At 38.3% G+C, this 19,674-nt stretch overlaps 1 protein-coding gene across 2 annotated transcripts in view; it reads left to right on the top strand.

Annotated features, from left to right (window-relative positions):
• The first annotated feature begins 4,307 nt into the window (after positions 1-4,307).
• The window catches only part of LOC103463549 (guanine nucleotide-binding protein G(q) subunit alpha-like), a 30,629-nt gene continuing 15,262 nt past the window's right edge, over positions 4,308-19,674 (top strand). The window contains exons 1-2 of one of the 2 annotated variants that reach the window (XM_008406945.3): positions 4,308-5,763; positions 6,137-6,410. In XM_008406945.3, coding sequence (XP_008405167.1) covers positions 6,275-6,410 — 136 coding nt within the window. In that variant the 5' untranslated portion in view covers positions 4,308-5,763; positions 6,137-6,274. Of the gene's footprint in view, positions 6,411-19,674 lie in introns of both variants that reach the window. The other variant, XM_008406944.3, reaches the window with a different exon arrangement.

A 19,674-nucleotide genomic window follows, 5' to 3' on the forward strand; every position in this document is an offset into this window, starting at 1 on the left:
GTTATTTAGATGTCAATCCTTTGTTGGAGTGTGCAGAACCGGTTATTCAGGCTTTCATGGTTTCAGATATTGAGATCATCTGAGCCCTCCGTTCTAAAAGGGTGAGGCAAGAAACCCAGAGAAAGGAGTATGAATGGGTGCTGTTAGCATTCACCAATGTAAAGATTTAAAACGAGGCTTCATTTTAACAAAGGTTCACAGGAGTGATGTGTTGTTTTGTGTCTCGGGTTGCTCACATTTGTGTTGAAACAGAGTAGAAAAATAACAATTAATGCATGCTATTTTTAAAAGAAATATTGGTTCATTGCTCAAACTCTTCAAACGTAGGTGTTCCAGTGACAACAGGTGTATACAGTTAAGCACCTGTAGGCCAGCAGACTGCTTTTCCCAAGAGTCTGTGTAAGAATGGGTCCCTCTGAGGAGCTCAGGGAAATGGAGTGACACAGTAAGGCAGTTTCTGAAATTTCTAAAAAAAAAAAAAAAAAAAAAAAAAAGCGGGTGATGTTGGTGGGAGAGGGAGCTGTTTGGAGAGCTAAAGTGGAGGCGTCAAGTCTAACAACAGCGTGTAGAGTCAGCAGTGACTCCAAAACTTTGAGCAGCCTTCAGACTAGTTGAAGATCAGCGAACGGGAAGCTTTGTGAAACAGGCTTCCACAACCGAGAGCAACTGTCTGGATCCGGTTCTTACACCAAAGTGTAGCATTTATGTTTGGATTCTGGGAAGAAAATTTTCACCTTGATTATTTATTGAGCATTTCTTCAAAGTCAGGTGAACAGGTATCCAACATTAAAGACCTTTATGATGTTTTTAATTATGTTTAAGCACTTTTTATGGCATCTGTAGCAAATACATTTAACTACTAAAAACAACATTATGAAACAATTTTTATAATTTTTTAAAAATTGGAAATAGCAATTACCTTGCTCCTTTCTTTCCTTTCCAGCCTCTTTAATGTTCCCATTCTTGAGCTTTAGCACCTTGGACTCTAAGATTTGGGCAGAAAATACAAGGAATGTCTATCCAAAAGGCCAAATATGTCACTGGTAAGGAGAGTTTGGCATCTGTAACATAAGACCCCAAACATTGCATCCAAGAAGTCATTTAAGAGACTCTGAAAGAATGGCAAGGATGACAGCAATTAATTATACCGTGCAGCTCTCTAACCTATAAACAAACTTGCACACAGACAAGGACAGTGATCCAGAGCTGAAACTAAGGGTAGGCCGACTTCATATTGTATTCAATTTGTGACAAATGGAGTGTCGTTAAAAATTTTTTTGGAATACATAAATGCGTTAAATATTAGTCTCAGACACAACAGAAGCAAATTACATAGTTTGTGTTTGCAGGCAACAGTGTTGACATTTATATTCAGTTTTATTTTATTTTTTTGTGAATGATTGTGAATTGTTTCAGGGGTGCTTTTTTATAAAGAAAAAAAAACACTGACGTTTATTTGAATGTAATTTGTCACAAAACATATATATTTTTAATCAGTTTCTATCCAGAATACATCCAAAATCTTTCTAAATATGTGTTAGCAAAAGAATTAAATACAAGGAAACAATTTATAAGGAAAAAAAACAAAAGGTCAGAAGAAAGGTGACACGAGTACAGGGAAATCCTGGACGATGTATGTGTACCTGAAAAGTACCCGTCTCTTTCTTCTTGCAGCAGTAAAACTAAGGTTTGGCATTGCTGTCGGCCTTCTGTGAAGTTTCCCAACCTGCTAGTGATGTGACACAAATTCCTCTCCTCATTCATGTCATGAATATGCAGCAGGAGACAAACTGTCTCTGTCACCGTACAAGGTGCAAATCGGAAGATGATCAGCGATTACTCCACCAGCGTCAGCTCTCAGACGGCGTGACAAACCCGGCAAACCCAAGATAGAGCGGTGCAGGCATTTTTTTGTGTCAACATAATTTCTAAAAGTACATTCAATCAATTTTTCAGCTGTCAAAGTACGAGTTTGGCTGTTTCATATGTTTTCACCTAAACATTACAAATCATCAGTAATTCAGTGCTGTTTCTGGTTTCTTATGAGGTTAGTTTAGAGAGTCTAAATTTGAGGAAATTCTCATTTTTGCAGAAGTGAAGAACACTTGTGATTTCACGCTTCCTTATGGGAGTACTGAATGTGCGGGAAAAATGTATATAAATGTATCATTTGCTCAGGCCCTCCTGTACAACATATACTAACATTTAAATAGAACATAAAAACAAAACAATAGCAAACGTGCAGAGTCATGGAAGTAGATGCATGATTTAATATATGATGTTATTTAAAACTTAAGTGAACTTCCTGTTCATTGTAGCTCCTCAATGAATGAATGAGTTTGTCTACTATTTCATTACGTAGAGCTTTTGGCACAAGCTGTAGTTCAAGCAACACATAGGCATTCAGGGCTACAGTGTTATGATTCATACCTGAAGATCTTCCCAATCATACCAAACATACCAGGTCCTTTTGAACATCTGTCATGTCTCAATTTGTCTGGCTCGGTGCCATTTGAGCCGTGGGAAATACAACCTGAAAACAATGAGAGACTAATCATCATTTATTTCTCTGGAAAAAAAAAGGGGGGGGGGGGGGGTGATGTATTTTTGCAAAATGAAATAAACCAGACCTTTATTTTAAATTTAAATTTTGATTAGTACATACCATTTAAAGACCTATGGGAAGGAGGGGGCAGGGCTTTGGGAGTCATTGTGATTTTAAGATAAAAACTTAAATTCCCAAAAATATATTGTTTTTTTTTTTTGTAAAGCAAAGTAACAAAAAAATGTGAAACAGTCATATGCTCTTAAAACGTGGTTACATCGAATGTCCACAAGATGTCGCTTTGCTCTCCAGCAATTTAGCATTTGGACTGAAGAAGAAAAGCTTCACTCATATTCTGTTTTTGATCTCATCTGTATGAAGGGTCAACAGTGGCTTAGATAATTGAATGAAAAAGGTGGTTAATAAATAATTATATGACAAATCAAATAAAATTGGAACTACATGAATTAAACAAATGTTTTTAGCTGCATTTTAATCAGTGCTATGTTCACTTTTTTGTTTTTCAGGTTTTGCTGCCAGATGTATATCAAATTACACTATGTGTGTAACAAAGATAACACAAACCTTTTCAAAAAACGGAGCAAAAGCATTGCCAGTAGCACCATAAAAAAATGTCACCTTCAAGATTGCAGTACATTGTGAGCAGTTAAATTAAACTTGTTCATTCCTATGTCAAACACATACCAGACTGTAACAAATGCAGGGATAGAGAACACAGCCTTCTGTGGTTCCGATTTGTTTTACCTTTCAAAACTCTATACTGCAATATATGATTAGTAAAATCTTGCAGATTAGAGGCTGAAGTGAAGCAAGAAATCTGAGGGATGAACAGTCACGATGATGAAATTGAGTATTTGATATTTTCCTTGTTAAATTTCTTGTAATATCCACAACTGAAAGTTTTTAGTGATCCTGTTGGATTATTGGCTTTAAAGTGCCTTGCTAAAGTCTTTCTTTAAGGTTTTTACATGTTGTTACAAAAGTGCTAACTTTAGTGTTTTTCTTAAAAGTATCCATGCTAAGCCAACTCAAAGTAGTTGGCTTAGAGACCGTGAAATGAAAATGTAGGGTTTAAATGAGTTACCAAATGACACCGCTTTACTGCAACTTGTACTTGTGCTGCTACACCAGATTCTTTGAATGTCAGATTCTGTGACTCCAGAGGGAGTGAAATCAAAATGGTTGCATATTTTGATAGCTAAATGTTCAGGCAGTAATTTGGGAAATTTGGGAGTATAAAAAAAAATTATTGACCTGGAACATCACAAGATGAATCCAGATACTGACAAGCAAAATGATAACCAGTAACAGTTTAAAAATGTGACCCAGTTTTTCCTTTTTTTTTTTTTAGAAAACAGTTATTTGAATATGCAACATTCTGCATTTACACCCACCTCTTAAGTCAGTGGTAGTTAAATTGTCAAGAACAAATACTTTATCTTCTATTTTGGTCACATTTTCTGATAACAGCTTTTAAAATGTGACCAGCTGTGTTTCAGTTCAGCGGCTTAACAACGCCCTCTGGAGACTCGATGCAGAAAACACAACCGATTCCACATCGGGACTGCCAGGAATGAGATGGATAGCTATTCAAAACTTTGTATTCATTTGGTTATGCTGTGCAGCTGGAAGATTCTTCTTTTTTTTTTGCGTTCATTGATTTATAAACCAACAACAGTATTTTAAAATCTATTCTCTGAGTTACAAGGAGAGAGAGAGAGTGCAAGGACTTTAGAACTGGGGTGATATATCTTCCTGATTTTAGTCAGAACACAGGTAGCAGCGTTCTGGATCATCTGCAGTCTGATTGACAGCTGCAGATAAAGATGTACAAAATAAAAATAACTGTAAAGATAAAGATAAACAAGTGGCTGAGTTTCTCTAGATCTTGCTGAGACATTAGTTCTTTAATCCTGTTAATGTTCTTCAGGTGATAGAAGGCTGACTTTGTAACCATCTTTATGTGGCTCTAACTGTTCAGGTCGGAGTCCATTTCTAAACCCAGATTTCAAGCCTGATCTCTAGTTTCTAGCCATAATAACCAAAGCTGTGTGCTGACTAAGTTCAAAGATAATAACTTCAGTTGTGTTTTTGTTCAGCTGGAGAAAGTTACGGCACATCCACAAATATATCTGTTCTAAGCATCTGTTCAGTGCTTTGGGTTAGAAGTCACCTGGTGACATTGTAATGTAGAGCTGCGTATCATCTGCGTAGTTATGTTGGCTAATATAATTTCCTGTAATCACCTGAGCAAGTGGGAGCACACATATATGGAATATGAGAGGCTCTAGGATTGAACCTTGGGTACTCCACACTGATCATCGGTGTTTTTAATAATTTAAGTGCTAAGTAAAGCCACCCTAAGTGGTCCTGTGGTTAAATAAAGACTGCTGTTCATATTGTTGACCTCTTGTCTTACTCCACTGAAGGAAACGTGTGAGAAGCAAACATCCCTGTGGATCGACCTGCTGCTGTTTGACAGAAGATGGGCGTTGCCTGTCAAATCTCTTTCCCTGTCACGCCTCCAGAATAAAAGCACTACTTCCTCTCAAGCAAACTTGGGAAATTCTCCATTAGGGAGGGTCCCAACTGTGGACTCTCACATCCTCTGTTTTTATTGGTTGAATCGTTTGTCAGCTAACTACATCCCAAGTGACGTCAGCAGCAGCAGTAGCGCCACACCGGGGCTGTGGAGTGGGTGACGAGGAGCGACCAGAATCACCAGGAAAAATTAAAAGGAGCGACAAAATGCACGGACAATAATTGTCAGTAATCTATTTTCACATCTTGAGACTATTCCGTCACCGAGATCCCCGAAGAGAGCTTAAGGTTAAGGCCATGACGGCTGTCTGCCATTCTAGGCTGTGTGGTTTTTAGGGATGGCTTCCTTGGCTAGCCTACCCAGCTAACAGTTAGCCTCACTGGGTTCCAGTGTGGAAGAGATAGCAGCAACAGCTCTGCGCTCATACTCTCATTTGGATTATTCCCGGGCTTGTTGTTCTCCGAGGACCATGAGACAGTGAGCCAAGCTGTCTGGATGGACAGTTTGACGGCGATTAATTGTCACAGTTTGGGCGTTTCTTCCAGGGTAGGTTTTTCTGGGCGGCTAGGCTCGCACTCGGCCAGGCGACCAGGAGAAGGGATTGTACAGATGTGGCCGTGGCAGCCTGTTGTGTTCCACCGTCTCCGGGCCTGAAGTTGGTAGTTTTTTTTTTAATATATATTCATGTTTTTCATCAAGGAAAATTGCTAAAAGTGTCTATAAAACAATTAACATTTGCGAATTTATTTAGTCGTTTAGCACGCCAGCATCTAGCTAGTTTTCCCAACCTAGCTTCTAAGTTAACGCATCCAAACTAAAACCAGCTCAATTTGAGGAGTGCATCAAATTAAAATGTATTAATTGCACGTCTGGAGCCATCTAATGTGGACATGTTGCACTGCAGATTTTCTGTAAACCTCTCATTGTCTTCGTAGTTTTTTTCTTCTTTTTTTTTTTTACGGAGCCAAAGCTGTCAAATATTGAACCTTTGACGGCATTTTTTTTTTTTATTTTTTTTTTTACATCAGCAAAGGAGGCCAGATTCTGCACAAAGCAGCAAGACTGTCACCAACTTGAAAGTGGACTCCTGCACTCTGATACTCTCGGCGGTGGTGTAGCCCGGCGCTCCTTGTCAGACGGACTTTTCCCCCCCAGCTCATGCGGTGATGACTTTGGAGCCCATGATGGCTTGCTGCCTGAGCGAGGAGGCGAAGGAGTCCAAGCGAATCAACGCAGAGATCGAGAAGCAACTCCGGCGAGATAAGAGAGACGCACGAAGGGAGCTGAAGCTGCTGCTCTTAGGTAGGCCTGCATGATCACAAGTGATTGTTTTTATGTTCGTTTTTTTTTATTTTTTATATTGTTGTAAAGATTGCTCAATTTGACCCCGGTGCACTCAAAGCCAAAACTGTTGGACGTAATTGTACGGTGCAGGTCGCACATGCAAAACACTGAAACCACAATTGCTCAAGCCACATTACTCAGGCCACCACAGGATTTGTTTGGGATGTGATATGCAAAAATCTAAAATCACACGCGGTTCAGAGAGTGGTTCCTGCAGGACAATGAGAGTGGAAACAAGAACTAAGCTCAGAGCTGTAGCCTCGGATACACCGGATCAGACTCAGTGATGACTCTCCTCACAAAGACCCGTAAAAAGTCTGAAAATAGACAAAACCTTACACTGAAAGATAGACAAATCCAAATTTTTTGGTTTCACTGCAGCTTTGTAGCGAAAAAAAAAGAACATTAACAGTAAGATTGAATCACCAGAGCAACATGTGTTGCTAACATATCGATTTCTATAAAATATATAAAAAATTAACGGCTTTTTAAGTGTTTTGTTGACTGAAGTTTCTAGGATATTTATAATTAAGTAGACTGATGATTCTTGGTATTCTTTAAAACAGAATTGGTTTAAAAAGAAAAAAACAAACAATTCCAAGGTTTTCCAGATTTTTCCAGGTCTACATTTATTATTCAGGACTTTCTGTTTCCTAAAGATATAACTGACAAAATTTTAGCCTCTCTTAAGAGATGGATGAAAGATGAATGAACATGCCGTCTAAGTCAGATATGGCTGCAAGGCAAGTATAACTTGCTTAATTTTTCTGTATTTAAAGTCAGAATAATATTTAATAATCTGGAACTGTGAAAAACAAGAATTGACCCGTGTTCATCTGGTTGTCCCATTGTGAGGATGGTAAGGGAGTTAAACGACTCTACAAATGCCTTTTGGAGATCTGAGTTGCTTCATGAAATCACAAAACTAATTTCAAGTGTCTTAAAATTATTACCAATTACCAATAATTGTTGAGAGCTCTGTGTATAAGTAATGACAAAAGAAACAAATCTTTTATTTATAGTTTGTTTTTCCCACTAACTACTTAGTCTTACCTGAGAGTGTCTTCATGAGCTGTAATAAAACGCATCAGGTTTTGGTTTCCTTTTCCTTTTAAACAAATTCTTACAATTGTGATGAACCTGTAAACAGCAGCACAATAATATAGTACGGTAACTCTAATTTGCCTCTTTTGTAAAGTGTACACAAAACATTTAGACCCTATAATTTTGACAAATGAAAAGTAAAATTAACAACGTACTCCATTCGATGAGTTTGTTTTATTAGCCTACTTTAGCATTACCATAGTTTTATTATTTGTGTAAAACAGAGAGCAAGAGTTGGCTTTTAATTAAGTCTGCTAGAAAGGAGGCAGCTCTCTCTGGGTGTCTGGCCTTGGCACAGCATTCATTCAGGTGGTCTACTTTGGGAAATGACTGCTGCCCTAGGAGTTGGCTGATTTGTAAATGAAACTGGAGTAATAAAACCTTTGTGCGCTGATGCAATTACGTTGATAAAAGTTGCTTGGCCCAGGTTTGGCCCAGGATTCAGGTCTGCTTCTCTGCAAAACTGGCAAAGACTCAGGATCGTGTTAAAGGATACCCAACTCTGGTTTGTTGTCATAGGTGACTGAATACACACTTCCTGCTTGTAAGGATGTTCACTTTCATATGAGTCAACAGTCAACATAAGCAAGCGTTGCAACTTGTAAAGATAAATGTTTCCTTGTTTGATGTCCTTGTATTTATTTGTGCTGTAGTGTCACTAAGTTGAACCGTTTACCCAGTTACTAAATGAATTAAGAACCATCAGTGTTTCCAAAATAATATGCTGAATCTTGATATTTGCTGACAAGTATGTGGACAAGCCTGTTTTAACGTCTTAGTCGTTTGTGTAGGCCTGTCGCAATATTTAAATTGTCTTCCAGTTCTAGGGTTAAATGTTCATCAGTATTTAAAGCTTATTTCTTTGAGAATGTGTTCTTGCATTATTATGTCATTACCATGACATTACTTGAAAGTGGTCTCAAAACAATATTTTCGTTTATCACAATACACTGTTTCCCCCAGTGTATTATAAGCCTGGCGGGCCACCAGACTTTAATTGTGCCCCACCAGGCTGAACATTACTTGTATAAGTCTTTTTAAAATGTTTGCATTTAAAAAAAAAAGATTTTGTAGTTGGTGTTCAGGTATTAAGCTTTCAATAACACCCAACCACTGGGCTTAGCAAGTTTTCTGGTGGAAACCTTGCAATAACGTCTGGGACAATTTATCATCCATCAGCATTTATTGTGACAGACCCAAAATTGTGCACCCATCCAGCCTTTCTTCTGACTACATTTGTGTAGCTCTTTTCTTGTCATACTGGATACTCAAGGCACTTTTACCTCACAGCCACATTCACACACACTCAGTGCTGAGAAATTTGTGGCTTGATACTAAACTGATGGTAAACTTGCTGCCCAGGGGTGGATCAACATGTGGGGGAGGCCTGAATTGAACCGACAGCCTTCCAATTGCAAGACTGTTATTTCAAAAATGTGAATGAGTCACCTTTATAAAGTTGGCAGACAGTCCATGTTTTCACTTGAATTGCCTCTAGATTTTCTTTTTTATTGTTGTTCTAGATGCTCCATAGGCTTCCATTTACTGTTTGGTGATGTACTTGTAGTCTTATTTCTCAAGAAATTGTAACGCCACATCCAGAATTTCATCTGCTTTTAGATAAGTGGACTACAAGTTCTTGCAGGGTTCTGTCTTAGACTCAGAAATAATCAGCCCCTATGGGTAATTATCAGTTGATTAAATGGGCGACATACAAAGTTGATTAGCCATAAGCTAACAGAGTACAGCGCTGGTTCAAAACAAAACTTGAGTGGTTTAAACTGAAATGAAACATAGTTTATTACAAACTAGTAAGAATAAAGGATATATATGTGTTGATTTTTCACTGTTCAGCGTCGGATTCTCTGTTTTTATGCCATAATTCACATTTAGTTCGTCGCTCCGTTTTATGTCCCGCTTCTCCTGTTTCAGTTTTGCGCAATGTGCACATCGTTTTTTTTAAACTTTAAACACTTTAGTGCAGCTCCATCTAGTGGATGCTTAACGTAACTCCAGCCTATCCTGCGTCGTCTATTCTATGCGCCTTATAATCTGGTGCGCCTTATAGTGCGAAAAATACGGTACTTAAATGTGTCACTTTGTCTAACTACAAGTAGCAGCAGCGTTTGCTAGAAGTCAGATGTTGGTTATGTTGGGAAAGCTGCGCTTGTTGCTTGCCTAATTTTTGTCAACTTAAATGTATTTCTGACTTTTAAAAACCCAATTTTTTTTTTTTTATTTTTTTTTAGAGATTGTGGGACTTGAAAATATAGAAATGAACAAAACATTTTCTTGAAAGCACTGGTCTACTGACAACAAACGCGTAAATGAACTTAATATGTTTCAATTTGCCGTAGGGAATGCGGGGAGTGCTAATGAGATCACTAGATTTTGGTAAAGAGTCAATATGCCATCAAGCTGCAGTAATTATCTGACCTGTATTGGATATTACAAAGCTGTATTTCTGTGTTAATGTAGATTACCAATGATACAGAATGTAATACACCATAAAGTACAAAGTTACATAAAATCGTTATAGCAATAATGCACTTTAAATGTGGGGGGGGAGGGGGGAATACCCATATTAATGAATTTGTTTAATTTTTACTTGAATACGTTTGGAAGAGTTTAACATTTTGAGATGATGTACATCTTTCACGAATAAATCACATTGTCACAATCATTTATTCTGAAGAAAAATAGATATTTATTTAATTCCAGCTTTGTTTTAGCCAGTATGCTTTTGATTAGCAACATAAAACATTTCCTAGTTTTGTTTAAACTACATCTTCAAACCTTCAATTGAAAAGTGTTTCCCAGTGGAGCTCGCATTTCAGTTGACTAGTTTTTCCTGTTTCTAATAATGTACTGGAATGGTGAGTTCTTGAGAAAATCATTTGAAAGTCGCAGTACTTTATACTTTCAGTCACCATAAAAATCTAAATTGTAGGAGGCTTTTTTTTAAATTTCCTGTTTCTCATAGTGTTGGTGAGCTGTGGTTGTCTCACTTCATTTGGAAGCTATTATGGTCGTCTTTTATCCTTTGAGTAGACCTACATGCTCTATGTAGCTTAATTATTACTGGCTTTGCGTATTGGACCGCCAATAACCACTGTCTTGCATTTAGTTTGACTCTGTTTTGGTTGTTTCACTGCTTCTGGTGGCAGCATTAAAATTAGCATCGACGCTTTAATCAAATACTTGTACATCTAGAAAAATTTTTATATTTAATATTTCTTGCCAGTCATGTCAGTAAGTACAACTGAGACCGAAAAAAGGCTATGGTTGTGTCAGAATGTATTGATAAAACCTGTTCACCAAACTTAAAATGTCAATACATTCTTAAAATGAAATATTATTGAAATATTTCCAGACCCTCCAGGATTTCGTGGTACTTTTTGTGATTTTTGCAATAAAAGTCAAAGTGTTTGTGGTAGTAATTTGGAAATATTCTCGCTTATTTATGACGGTTAATGCAACTTTTTAATACTTGCAAGTAAGAACGTTTTTGACAATTTTTGAGAAAAATCTGCAGTAAGCTTCCAATTATTAGCACAATAAAGTGTGGGGATTTGTTTTTCATATGAATTTCAACAATAATTCTCAAGAAACTAGAACGACTGATTTAATTTGGCAGTAAATTATAGTAAAAAGCTATTTTGGGCCGGATTTGGCCCAGGGGCCTTGAGTTTGACACGACAGGTGTTTCTTTGCTTCAGCTCAGGTGATTTCATTTAATAGGTGTTTGCTGAGCAGCAATCAGATGAATCAGGCACATTTAAGCAGGTAAACATCTAAAACATGCAGGACGATGTTCCTAGAGGACCAGGTTTGGGAAACACTGCCCTACATGACGACTTTCACTTTTTAAAATGACTGACAAGAAATCAATTATTGCACGTTTATGCAATACATTTTGAAATGTACTAGTATGTGGTGTTTCAGCAAGACGTTTGGAACTCTGACACTGCTCTATTGCGTTTGTTGCTTTGTTCCGAGTTAAACTGGAAGCTCTTTATGTGGCGTTGTGGTTAGAGCTCTCTAGTTCTGGTTTGATGCAGCAGAGTGAGACGCTCATCTCTTACCTGTAAGAAACACTGGTATTTTTGTTTGAAGTTTTAAGGGAAGGCAATTATTCCAGCTGTTATTCCAGCAACATGCCGTTGTTCCCCTTTGGTGTGGTGAAGAGTGGAGCAGTCAGAAAGGCAGCCTTCTGCTCTGTACTCTATGAAAGAAACCAGTGACTGAAATGTGCACAGATTTAATTAAGTTGTGACTTTGGTTTAGATTTTTGCTTCTTTACATTAAAATAAAATGTTGATCTTCTGTCGGACCAAGTTTAAAAATATCCCCTTGTCTGGTAAATGTGTGTCCCTACCCTGCTCATCAATGTGTGTTCAGACTAACTTGAACAAACTACTTTCTTTTTTTTTTATCAAGTGAATCCAAATCCTTTTTTATTAGGCCTATTGTCCCTGTCTCTTTTATATTCTCAGAAAGATCCAAGCTACTTCAGTACCTCTCTGAGCTACTATTGCTGTCTGAAGAAATTCACTCTGCCTGTTCAGAAACCAACCAATCAGAACCAGGAGGAAGGCCAACTGTGAAGTGAAGACAGGTTTGACACGGGACACATGAAAGGTGGGACAAACCCTGAGAGTCCTGGGGAGGCGGAGCCGAACAGCCACTGGGTTGATCACTTTGGAAATCGGGAAGGGTCCTATGAAACGAGGGGCTAGCTTGCGGTTTTCAATCCGCAAGGGGAGATCCTTGGTGGATAGCCAAACTCTTTGTCCTGTGAGGTAGGTGGGTGCCGGGGTTCTGCGACGATTGGCAAATCTGCAACATAAAGCGGAGGTTTTCAGGAGAGCCCTGCGGGCCTGACGCCATACCTGCTGGCACTTCAAGGCTGAGGCATGGGCAGATGGGACACTAGTGGGCTTTTCTTGAAGAGACAACACAGGAGGTTGGTAACCGTAAACCGTGTAAAAGGGGGACAGCCCTGTAGAAGTAGAAGGGAGAGAGTTGAGTGCATACTCCACCCATGGTAGGTTCTGTGACCAAGAGGAGGGATCATGTTCACATAGCATCCGAAGCTTGGTCTCCACTTCTTGGTTGATCCTCTCCGTCACAATAGAAACAAAGGCCTCTCTTAAGTCTCCGCTCTCTCTCTTGTGGGGATAAGCGTGATCGACCTATCTGCATAGGCTCCTCCGCCGGAGAGGTGGGAGATGAGCTCAAAGGTGGGGATGAGACCGATTGCTGTGGCCTGGGAACACGTTCAACTTGGTAAGTACGACTGAAAGAACCCCTCTCCAACCTTCTCTCATGAAGCCTCATGTCGATCCTTGCGGCCAGAGTCTCCAGTTCCTCCAAATCCTTGGGAGCATCCCGTGTAGACAGTTCATCCTTTACCTCCTCACTGAGACCCTGGTAGAAAGCGTCACATAGTGCCTCATCGTTCCAGTCACTTCCTGAAGAAAGAGCATGAAAGTCAATTATGTACTCTGTGACTCGCCTCCTGCCTTGTTTGAGTTTGAGCAAACCACGTGCAGCCTCCCTCTCAGGCAGAACAGGATCGAAGACTCTGATTAGCTCCTTAGAAAAGTCCTTGAACTGATAACAAATGAGGGAGTCCTTCTGCCACTCAGCAGTACCCCATAACTTGGCCTTCCCCGAGAGGAGAGAAATAGGAAGGCACGTTAGCGCTAAGACCCTCCTCCTGGTTCTAATTGGTTGTTAATAGTTGGTACTGGTGAAGAGGAGGATCAGCCCTCTTTTTACATGTACTGCTGCTTTAAAGAAGAAGGTCTAGGAAGATATTTTAAATACTGTTCATAATCTCCTGGCAAATTAGAAATCATAGGATCTAAGCATAACAAAAAACAAGTTGGCAACGGGCCACAAAATTCTGATCGCTGCGTCTCTGCTAGTGATTCATATCCATTTTCTTTTCATTTAGTTCTTTGTTTTAATAGAGGAACAGCTCATCTGCTGGCTCTTCTTGGCAGCACAACCCGCCTCTACCAGTTTCTCTTCCCAGATATTGCCAGCAAGGTTAGGTAGACACAGAACATGTAGGTAACGACAACGCATGCAGGTATATCATGTAACTTGTATTTGCACAAAATGCAATGTGACCTAAGAATCTATTTCAAATATGTACTTGGTATCACAAGCACAAACGTTGGTGCAGGATCAAATGTGAGAATATTCTTAGTCATGCTGGACTGAGTTATTCATTTTATTTGGTCATCACATTTTTCTTTAAAGATATAACCTGAAATTAATTTTGCAAGTTTAAAAACTTTGAAAGATACAATATTTTACCCATACTTTATTTAATTGTATGTTTAGATTTGCTTAAGGATTAAGAGACTTGAGAACAAAGATCAACATCCAATTTTAAAACGGCTTTAAGTCGAGGCTTTCATTTTTAGAAGATTGTTTGACAAAAGTTAGGATTTTAAAGATAATGGTTGAATTTAATTAAGCTAAGATGTTAAATCTCATCTCCACACCTCTTCAATTCACAACATCAGGGCTGCAATCAGTCCATGCAAATGACAGGCAGAGGCAGGACTGACGATTAAAATATTAAGATTTTGAATTAAGACATGCAAAACAAGCATGAGGTTGATCTCGCGTTGCCTAAACCGGTTAGCATTATCTGGGTTAATAAGTATTTGTTTTTGGCAACACCCAAAGTTGTCTCATGCATGGAGCTGCCTACGCCCATTATGGCTTCTCTTAGCAAATCTTACAGTGAAATAAGTAGATAAGCCTCAAGTTGGCCATATTTGTTTGCCTCCATGTTGGCTGCTTCCAAGGCAACGGCAAACACGGTATTCTTTTGTTGAAATAACAAAACTGCAGACGGTGGAGCTGAACGGTCCACACTGAAAAGATAAAAATGACCCAAAAGAAACTCTGGAGAGTTTGTTTGTACAGCAGTATTTTTGGACATCGCAGGGATTCTTCCTCGTGTCTCAGCTCTCCTCAAAGGTATTTGAGGAGAGGATACTTTAGTAAGGCTCACATGTATAATTATGCATTGGCTAAATTTAATCTGTCCTTTCCCAAGTAATTTTCATTTTGCGTCTATTCTGTCGGTTTTTTCAAGCCCAGTAAGATGAATGGTGCACTGGTTTCACTACATTTGACGGTCAAAACCAGTTATTCCAGTATCTGATGATCCTTTGTAAAATGAACATCTTTATTATAACCTTTCCAATTATTGGGTGTGTTACATAGCATGTATTGTACTGGTGAAGCTGTCAGTCAGCATGTCACTCAATTTAGTCGTTGGTCTGACGGAAAGGTAAATGTTTTCGCACCATATTTTGTGAAATTAAAGACGGAACGTTTGATTTGCTGGAGCTGCTTAAAATTCCAGTGGACCATAATAAACAAGTTTTTTTTTTTTTAATGGTCCAGTTTAATAGAGGCATGTCCTTATTCCCTTTTACAAAACTCTTCAAGCTGGGATTAAGGCTTCGTTTTGCCACCTTCATGTGTTCTGTGAAAGGCCCAACGTGACAGAGGGGTTGAGGTGAGCCTGACGGTTACCTTCTCTGTTAGCGACGTAGCTGTAAACCCGCATCGTCTGACTTGTGTAGGCACAAGCCAGCTTTGCGGCCTGAGTGAGTGATGTAGATGATGTGTGGTTTATGTGACCAGTGAGGTCCAGAATTGCAAGACTTGACTCATTTCTGATGAGATCAAACATAAAATAAAAATTTGAAGGACTTGTTCTGCCATTACCCTGAACTCATCCACCATTATTGTTTTAAAAGAATGGGATGGGAAGACTTCAGACCGATTTTTATGTTCAGTACTGATGTTGATGTTGGACACTGTGTTATTTATCTGTGATTTGTGAATGGCCAGAGGCGGCTTGGAATCGGCTCACCTTTGCAGGTTTATGACAGGTTTTGTAAGAGCGTAAGCCTCATTGCTATGATTTTCTTTGTAATGTCATTAGAGGCTTAAATGTCTAAGCAGGATCTGAAACGACTAAAGCCACAGAACCTGCGAACCACACTTATTGAATTATTCAGGAACTCCCCCGAATGCTAATGTGTTCTAGGGTCAAATTTGAGGCTACCTGACACTTGCGTTTCAATTACCCCCAAAAATAAACACTTCAGGTTGAATTGGGAAGATGATCTGTTAGACTTTTTTTTTTTTTTTTGTACCCATATTTTTTTAGCAGATTTGTTTTCAAATGTGACACTTTCTATTCCTTAATATCTTGCAGGCTTTCTCTAGATTTGAAGCCTCCCATTACCCTCTGATGTTTGTTCATTCGTAATGTGGCATAGAATTTAAAATAAAAGCTTGACATTTTTCAGTGTAATCTCACTGAGTCAAGGCTGCAGATTGTAATGATGTTGGTTAAAAAATGGGCTTTCGATAGATGGCACTATTTAATTGATTTATCCAATTTATTATAAAAAATGCACAAGTTTACAGAGAATACATAGCATAGATTATCTAAAGAGCAGGATTATACCAAAATTTCAAACTAAATACAGATGCTAACAAAAATAGAGCACTGTTTTCAGGACCACAGTATTTATTTTTTTATTTTTCATTTAGCAAAACAATACCCCAAGATACTTTTGTGTTGATATCCTTTATGCAAGCATACATATTTAAATCAGTTCTGCAATTATTCTTTTTTTATTACTGCTTGTCTTTAGCAACTGTGATTTTATTTGCCTGTCAATTTGCTTTTGATACAAATAAAATTTTACTACTAGGGAACAAATAAAGAATCATTCTATGCTAAAATAAATTGTATTTTAAAACAAACATGGATGTGGCAAATAAACAATATTTTTATAGCACAAACAAGGATTTGATTAATTCAAACATAAACCCTGTGCAATTCCCGTCTTTCTGGTAATATTTTTCTTCATGATCAGTTATAGCTTAGTATCTTGCACTGGTTTGTTTCATTACTTAACTATTTAGTAGTTCACTGGACCGTAAACTATTAGAGCAGACTGTTGTGTGGTGTGGAGCTCCGTCCGAAGCGCGTCCTGATTAGAGTGCCGTCATCGGACTGTTGGTGTTTGTGGAGATGATTTTCAAGCAGATAGATTTAGCCTATATCATCCAGAAGGTTTACGACGTCACTGCTGCAAATACAGGAACTTTACTGACCTTTTTAAGTTGCTTTGACATCGATGATTTGTTAGCATTAGCAAAACTAGCATTTCCTTTCTGCCTCAGAGGGAAAGAAGCTCTGAACAACACTTTGTGTTTGCCCTGTTGGATAAAGAGTGGTGCACATGATGCTTGTTTTCTGTCTGTGCTTTCCATGTTAGTTTAAAATTTCAAGCAGCTGCAGGGAGGTAGGGAGGTGCAGAGTGGATTCTGCTGTAAGGAAACTCGGCAGTGTGAGCAGAGTTTGATTTTGCCACAAAGGAGTATCTTTAAGTAATGATTTATATTGTGATATTGATTATTTCGACACCCTTTCTACAGAGTCGACAATCCTTTTGAAATCCAACATCAATGATTTATTGTAAGTCTTTATTGTTAAGGTATGCCTTGTTAAATGTAGCTACCAATCCCACCAATCAGTTGTTTTATTTAGAGTTGCATCCATGCATTTGTCTGGAAGATGAAAACTTGAGTTTCATAGGGAGCTTATAAAAGCAAGACAGACAGGCAGGTGTTTCATTCTTCTCCGTTTGTCACGTCACTGTATGTTGGTTGAGCAAACTGAGGTCGACACACCCAGAGTTTCGGCAGATCCATAGCAGTCAGGTCTGTTGAGGACTGCACGGTCCCTTTCTTGTCAGTGCCTGCCTGGTTCATTACTGACACACATGGCCTCTTCAGAGCATGAGTTATTGAAGAAGAATCCGGAGGTGAAGACCTGAGATTTTGGGTGTACATCTTGACATTAGTGGTTTAATCAGCAATGCATACTGGCTCCAAGACAGATGAGTTGCCTGTGATGGTAAATATGGAGAGTCACATGAGCACAAACATTTATTTAACACTTGAGATTCGTACTTAAGATATGGATCCAAGTAATAATTTTGAAACTTGAGATCAGAAATCCAATCCTTGATAACAAGTATAAGTGCCTGTGTTAATAATTTAATAGCTTACCAACTTTATAGAGTTAGAGGCCATTGAGACAACGTTTTTATTTTGAATTTGCGTTTTTTTTCCCCCCTGCAGCACATTGTTTAATACTATGATTCATTCTTTTACAATGCTTTGCGTGCAAGTTTAGAAAATTAAAAATCCATGTGAAAATTAAGTTATTTTTATTACTTTAAAAAAAATGCCTCTACTCAATTTTACTCATGTTTGTACTTATTTTGTTTGCTCTTTTTAGCGACAGGAACTTTTCGGTATAACCAGTCAATTTGATCACATATGGATACACATTAGCTCATCACAATGCCTTTTACCTGAAGTCATTTTGAAACTTTTATACAACTTCAGGACGTTGACGATTTGATATGTGCAGCCATCATGTGAATCTGTCGTCATGCAGTCTTGCAGCAGAGCGGCTATTAATGTGCATGCTTGGCAGACTGCAAACTCACTGTTGGAGCTACTAAATTATGAAAACTTTGAAGGTCAGAAAACAAGTTGTGGCCTTGCATGAGTAGTCATCTGTGTTGAACAGCAGCTGGGACTTAAACCACAGGATAGACTGGGCCTTAGTCTGAAAAGGACTGTCTGCTCAATAGAACAAGTTTATGTAAAAAAATAAATGTATATATATATATGTTTTTTATCACTCATTTCAAAACGTAAAACTTGTACATAGATTTATCAAACAAGGAGTTAAATATTTTCAAGTCTAATTCTTGTGGTTTTGATGATTATGGTTTACAAATAATACAAATCTGAAACTCTTTACCTTTGAAAATTAGAACATTACCAAACACCAACTGGCTATGTTATAGCCAACACATTCATGGGGGAGACTGCTGACTTGACCGACGTCCAGGTGACCACAGAAATATTTATATTGGGGGCGCCAATAAATCGACACAAATTTCCTTAATTTTGTGAGATCCTCAATCAACCGATACTTGCATGAGAAACTGATCTTATTGTGGCACCCTGAATTTATACTCCTCAGCCACCTCCACTTATTCTTCAAGGAAGGAAACGGGGTTTGACATTTAACCCCATTTTTCTTAAAATCTGCAATGACCTGCTTTATGTTCACTTTCAAGATGAGATTGCTCCCACTCCTGGACACAAAGCAGTGAACCAGCTCTCTGTACTCGGCTTCTTATCCCTCTCTGATACGACTGCAGTCATTTGAGTATTTATGCAGACGACAGGAGTGTGTTTTGTACAGGAAGTCAAATGTGTACAGAGTGAAAACAAATGGTGAGAGTACAGTCCCCTGTGGTGCTCCTGTGCTGCTGACACACAGTCCTTCTCTCTCCTAATCTGTGGTCTGTTGTTCCGATAGTCGCTAATCCAGACTGTTGCTGTCTTCTGTAGTTTTTGAATAATGAAATCCAAAGCTTCTTTCAGAATTAGGTTCAGAATTATCTTTTAATTTTTCCGAGATGTTTCTTATGTCAGGAAGGAATTTTACTGTGTTGGATTGGCCCATAGCTAAAAACTATTGCGATAAAGGATTTGTTTGCTGTAATGCCAATAAACATTTTGACATTCATTGTACTTTGACATGTATTTTTTTCCAAAACTGATAGTACTCATGTATCAGAAACAAAGTTGTTGGTTGAATGAAAAATAATTTTCAATCTAAACCTGTCAGTGGTGTAAATAATTGAGTTTATTAGATATTTGCAGTTAGTCCACTGAGTGAGCCAACAACGTATCTTCAAGTTCTATAATACACATGCTTACAGTTTTGTTCAGTATGTTAAAATAAGCCAAAATTGTTCTTTTAGCACTGAGTGGGAGGAAACTAGAGTGGAAATACGAGAGGAAAAAAAGACAAAACAGGTGAATAAAGAATAGTTGCCAAAAATGTTCATGTTATGAAAAGTAAGATTCTATTGAAACAAATAAGTAGTTTGATCTCACATTATCTCATAGATGCTTTAATAGACCGCCCACAGTAGACACCTAAAACTATTCTTTTAGGTGTCCCGAA

The sequence above is a fragment of the Poecilia reticulata genome, chromosome 4 (genome assembly GCF_904066995.2).
Source record: "Poecilia reticulata chromosome 4, P_reticulata-male-v2, whole genome shotgun sequence".
Classification (NCBI taxonomy): Eukaryota; Metazoa; Chordata; class Actinopteri; order Cyprinodontiformes; family Poeciliidae; genus Poecilia; species Poecilia reticulata.